Source organism: Brassica rapa, chromosome A09, assembly GCF_000309985.2.
Source record: "Brassica rapa cultivar Chiifu-401-42 chromosome A09, CAAS_Brap_v3.01, whole genome shotgun sequence".
NCBI classification, from domain to species: domain Eukaryota; kingdom Viridiplantae; phylum Streptophyta; class Magnoliopsida; order Brassicales; family Brassicaceae; genus Brassica; species Brassica rapa.
The window spans coordinates 34,812,466-34,818,465 of record NC_024803.2 but is presented as its reverse complement, the minus strand read 5'-3'; the positions used below and the strand labels follow the sequence as shown (position 1 = coordinate 34,818,465).

Here is a 6,000-nt window from a genome sequence, read left to right as displayed (position 1 = left end):
ACCTTTCTAAGTTTATATCACAAAAATAGCACTCAAAAACTAAAATGACCAAAATAGCATTTTATTTTTTGAAAAATTTATTTTTTTTTATTTTTCAAACTTTGAAATCTTATCCTCAAAACCTCACTTCTCAACTCTAAACCCTAAAACCTAAACTCTAAACTCTAAACCCTAAATTATAAACCCTAAACCCCACCCCTTGAGTGCTATTTTTGTGACTTTTGGACTTGAGTGCTAGTTTGGGAACAAAAACTTGATTTAGTGCTATTTTGGTCTTTTTCTCTTTTTTGTGGTCAAATTGTTGTTTAATTTTATAAAAATGGAAAACAGAAAAAAAAAAAAAAAGAAAGACAGCTTTTAGAATTACTAACTCCACACAACACAACATAACACAGCAAGCAAATAGAGAGAGATACCTGCAGAACCCAAGTTGGGGGCCCCCTGCTATTACTTAACACTTACTATTCCCTCTTCCCTTGTCTCTCCTCTCTCTCTCCTCTCTCTCTCTTCCTCTCTTTGTGTAAGCAAAGAACCGATCTTTAGATGATTTTGGTATATCTTCTCTAGCTCCCTGCAACCCCCTCGAATGATCGCCTTGTTCCTGTGAAAGCTTTGGTATTCTCCAACTCACATTTTCTTTCTGAATGTTACTGTTTATACCAATAAAAATCATTTTTTGTGTTCTTCTTCGAACTCGGCATTGGCTAAGCTGCTAAGGTTTTTGTGTGTTTTCTTTCTTCTGGGTTTCACTGTTTGTTTCTGTGATGTGATGGGTCTCACACTTGGTTGAATTATCTTATTCTTCTTAGGGTATCGATTTGATATTTTATCAGATTGAATTAGTCCCATTTGTGAGTGTTGAATGTATATTTTTCGACTTTATTAATCTGAAAAATTGTTTAAAATTAGGCAAAAGGAAAGTAGAAAGCAGAAACATCTGTTTGAGTTTCCACAAGAGGTGGTGACTTGAATTTAGTCAAGGCCTGTCTTTCAGACAAATAGGTCAAAGTCAATGCTTTTGATAATGTTGTTCCTACAGAAACATTGTGCTAAAGATACAGTTTTTTTTTTCTTTTCCTTCATATATTACACACTAACCCAATTGAATGATCCATAAGTTGATATGTGTGTTCTGTTTTTTGTTTTTTTTTTCAGCTTCATTAGTTGAATGGATCCTGTTCCTGTTCGATGTCTACTCAACTCCATATCTCGTTATCTTCATCTGGTAGCATGCCATACCATAAGATATAGCCCCATCCAAACACGTATTGGAAACGTGGTTCACTTGTTGAAGCTCTTGAAGCCGTTTCTAGTTGAAGTTGTTGATTGCAAGACACCTCCTGATGATGGCTGCTTGAACAGCGCGTGCGAAGACCTAGACTCCGTTGTTAACCAGGCTCGTGAGTTCTTAGAAGACTGGTCCCCAAAGTTGAGCAAGCTCTTTGGTGTAAGTTTGATGATTTAAACTCTTCATTCCAGTTCTTTTTTTTTCTCTTCATCTTTATTCAGTGTGTTGGTGTGTGTGTCCAGGTGTTTCACTGTGAGCTTCTGTTGGAAAAGGTCCAGACTTGTTCACTGAAGATTACTGGCATACTTCTTCAGTTATCACAGTCTAGTGCAGTTACTTTAAGCTTACAAGGTGTTGAGGTAAAGTACAATTACTTCATATTAATCTCTATGTGGAACTGGTGATAAGGGGATTGACCCATCTATCATATATATTACTTAGGATCCTTTCTAACTACCGACGTGGGGACTTTGTCTCTAATAATGAAATTTTTTGCAGCGGTGTATGCAGGAGATTGAGTGTTTTAAGCAAGAGAATACATTAACAGAACACATGAACAATGCTTTACAGAATCAGACAGATGATAATGATGATCTGGACAGCATTATTCAAATGATTGGGTTGGTATCAAACCAGGATCTCTTAAAGGAAAGCATTGCTGTGGAGAAGGAACAGATGGACCAACTGATAGATCTTGTCTCTTGCATCCGTGAACACATGCTCAAGACCGAGTTTCTTGAAGTGGCTAAAGGCATCTCAACGCCTCCCTACTTCCGGTGTCCTTTGTCAACAGAACTCATGGTTGATCCGGTGATAGTAGCTTCAGGACAGACATTCGACAGAACATCCATCAAGACATGGCTTGACAACGGATTAGCTGTGTGTCCCAGGACAAGGCAGGTGCTGACTCATCAAGAACTCATTCCTAATTACACAGTTAAGGCTATGATTGAGAGTTGGTTGGAGGCAAACAATATCACCCTTGCTGTTAACTCTGGTGGTGATGATTCATCCGTGGCTAATAACATGGGTTCTAATGACTTTAACCGTACAGAGAGTTTTCGTTTCTCGTTAAGGAGCAGCAGTTTTACCTCAAGATCATCTGTTGAAGCTGGCAATGGGTTTGAGAAAGTGAAGATCAACGTGCCTGCCAGTTTAAGTAAGGAGCTTGAGATCTTTGAACTTTCTTCTCAGGAGCAGTCTTATACTCATAGCAGGAGTGAATCAGTTTGCAGTGTTGTCTCTTCTGTTGATTATGTTCCTTCGGTGACAAGTGAGACACAAAGCTTACCAGTGAACCACCAAAGCTACAGTGAGATGTCTTCAGGAACAATGATGACTTCACATACTATAAAGTTGGTAGAGGATCTTAAAAACGGATCTAACAAAGAGAAGACTGATGCTGCTGCTGAGATACGTCGTCTGACCATCAACAGCGTTGAGAATCGTGTCCACTTTGGGCGTTGCGGTGCCATCACTCCACTGCTATCACTTCTATACTCGGAAGAGAAGCTAACACAAGAACAAGCAGTCACAGCGCTCCTGAATCTTTCTCTTAGTGAAGTAAACAAAGGCATGATTGTGGAAGCTGGCGCTATAGAGCCGCTTGTTCACGTTTTGAAGGCAGGAAACGACAGAGCCAAGGAGAACTCAGCAGCTACACTGTTCAGTCTATCTGTTGTCCAAGTCAACAGGGAGAGAATAGGGCAGTGTAACGCGGCGATACATGCTCTGGTGAGTCTTCTTGGGAAGGGAACGTTGAGAGGGAAGAAAGACGCTGCTTCTGCTTTGTTCAATCTCTCTATAACTCATGAGAACAAGGCTCGGATCGTGCAAGCTAAGGCGGTTAAGTATCTTGTGGAGATGTTGGATCCTGATTTGGAGATGGTTGATAAAGCGGTTGCTCTTCTTGCAAATCTTTCTGGAGTTGGAGAAGGGCGTCAAGAGATTGTTAGGGAAGGTGGGGTTCCGTTGCTAGTTGAGACGGTTGATTCAGGGTCTGGGAGAGGGAAAGAGAACGCAGCTTCTGTGCTGCTTCAGTTGTGTTTGAATAGTCCTAAGTTTTGCACTTTGGTTTTGCAAGAAGGTGCTATACCTCCGCTTGTGGCGTTGTCTCAGTCTGGTACACAGAGAGCAAAAGAGAAGGTAAAAGACTATAATAACAAACCAAGTCTGGTTTCTTGTTGTGGTTAGATATCTGAATAGTGATGTTGTTCTTAGCAGGCACAGCAACTACTCAGCCACTTCAGGAACCAGCGTGATGCAAGGATGAAGAAAGGTAGATCATGAACATCAAGAAACGGAGCTGCATTGTTCCATTTGGAACATTCATTCCCTTTGGGAGATTTGTTTTGTTAAGCTAGTAGAAACTTTTACTCTTTTCTTTTTGTCAGGAAGATAGCTGGAGAATAGTGTCTTCTCTTATCTTTCCTGATTGTATTGGGTTCTTGTTATGTGTGCGTGTGTTAATGCTGGTGTGTAGTAGTTACATATGTGTGCAACTTGTGAGATTCGAGTATATAGGAAATGAAGTTTTTACTACGGCTCCAGTTGGTGATTGGTGACATGTTGAATTAGAGTTGAATTGTAATAAAGTTATAATTCAATGTATTTTGCAGTAATGTATTCGTCCAATTTTTTGCAGTTTTTGCTTACATTGTTTGTTTATTTACAAACAAAACCAGAGAGTCCTCTCAATATGTATAAGACCATCCGCAACGCTGAATTTTAATGAATCCTTAAGTCCAAATCCTTAACTATTAGGCATATCTACTAATAATAGCAATCCCAATTAATTCTAAAGGTTATGAATCTTATTTATGTTGAAAAGTCATGACTATTGAAAAGTTGTGACCATTAATATAAGTATCCTTTTAAACTTGAAAAGTTGTGACTATTCACATAAGTATATTTTCAAAATAACTATCTTTTCTAATTAATTCCAAAGGTTGTGAATCTCTATAAAATTGAAAGGTTGTGTTTCCAACATGCAACTCTAAAAAATGGAGTATTTTTCATGTGTCTTTTCATCTAAAATGATATTAAAAATCCCAAAAAATGTCTTTGTACAATTATTTGTTTGATTAAAAAATCGTGTATTAGTTAGAATAAAGAGTCATGTTTTTCCATTGTAAAAGTACAATAGATTTTTAGAATAGCTAAGGTGTCTTTCTATAATGAAGTTGTTTTTTGAAATGATCTACCTATATAAAATTTATTTTTAAATTTTTTTAAGATGTCTTTTTATAATTAAACTGTTTTAAAATGATGTGTTTATTCAAAATGTGTTGTAATAGTATTATGTTAAAATAACTACTTTTAAATTGAAAAATTACGACTATTCATATGAGTATTATTACAAAAATAAATAACTTTTAAATTGAAAAGATGTGACTACTTAAATTGAGAAGTTGTGACTATTCATATAAGTACCACTTCAAAATAACTACCTTTAAATTGAAAAGATGTGACTATTCAAATAGATATTTGAAAATCTATAAATGGTCTATGTCCATACTTTTCTCAAAGTAAAAATTTGTCCTTACAGTTTTACAAATTTTTAGGAAAAAACAAATGATAATATGTAGGATCAATCATTCGTGTCTCGATAGCAAAAATAATTCTAAACAAGACAATAAAATTATTATTTTTTCTTTTTTTCTTTCTCTTTCTTTCTTATAAAACTGTATTTATGATTATGTATGTTCCATCAAAACATGATTCATGTCCTATAATTTCATACACTCAGATTATATGAGAAAATTGTTACATCCATTTTAATGACTGTTCATGATACATGTTTAGGGTCGACATAATCAAACGTTTGCAAATTGATGATTTGCATGCATTTAGGAATTCTGATGTTGGATTAGAAAGTAAAGAATCATGTTCCTTAAACGTTGGACATTACATTCATAAACCATCTATATAAGCATGACATCTGGAAATGTTGCATTCTGGCATTTTGTTGTAGATCTGGAAATATTGTTTTTTTTGTTAGTTTAAGGTTTTGTAAATTTTGACACACAGACGAACATGTGCAATGGTTGAATAAGTGCTTGAAATTTGTTTTTCTTTTGTTCTCGAATTTTATTAATAGTAGTCATGCCTGAGTGATTGTTTTGCTTTACAAATAGAATTCATAAAAATTGTTTTACAAGGAGTACATGCATGCATATTAAGATTCTGAGGAATGAAAAATGTTTTGCATCGGTTTAATTACTCTAAAACTTTTTTTGACGGTTATAATTTTGTTGGTGAAAAGTCACAATTAATAATGTGAAAAGCTACTAGATATATTTTCTTTTATGAAAAGACACCATTTAAATTGTTCAAAGGTGACAAATAAAAGACTGGTAATTAGTTTCTTAATTATTTGATAAACAATTATGGGGTAGGAAAGAATTCAGATGATTAATTAATAATTAATTATATGGTTAATTGTTCCATATAGTTTTACGAATCCATGTAGTTATATAATATTAATAAGGAGAAAATCCATAATTTTTGGGTAATTCAAAATATGTAAAGAATATAATTATCTAAATTGATATTAGTAAAAGAATTAGTATTAAAATATTTAAGGAATTTATTATTTCAATAGTAATTTATGGATTTTTTCATTCTATTAAAATGCAATGTATTAGTAAAAATTATAAAATATGTTTATTTCATAGTATGTTTTTTCACTAAAAATGAATTTTTCTTTTAGT

At 34.6% G+C, this 6,000-nt stretch overlaps 1 protein-coding gene across 1 annotated transcript; it reads left to right on the top strand.

Moving 5' to 3' along the window:
• The first annotated feature begins 293 nt into the window (after positions 1 to 293).
• LOC103841380 (U-box domain-containing protein 3) lies at positions 294 to 3,909 on the top strand. The gene is made up of 5 exons (XM_009117907.3): positions 294 to 615; positions 1,156 to 1,447; positions 1,531 to 1,647; positions 1,787 to 3,433; positions 3,512 to 3,909. The coding sequence occupies exons 2-5, from the start codon at positions 1,169 to 1,171 to the stop codon at positions 3,575 to 3,577; spliced, it is 2,109 nt and encodes a 702-aa protein (XP_009116155.1). The 5' UTR covers positions 294 to 615; positions 1,156 to 1,168; the 3' UTR covers positions 3,578 to 3,909.
• The last annotated feature ends 2,091 nt before the right edge of the window (positions 3,910 to 6,000 follow it).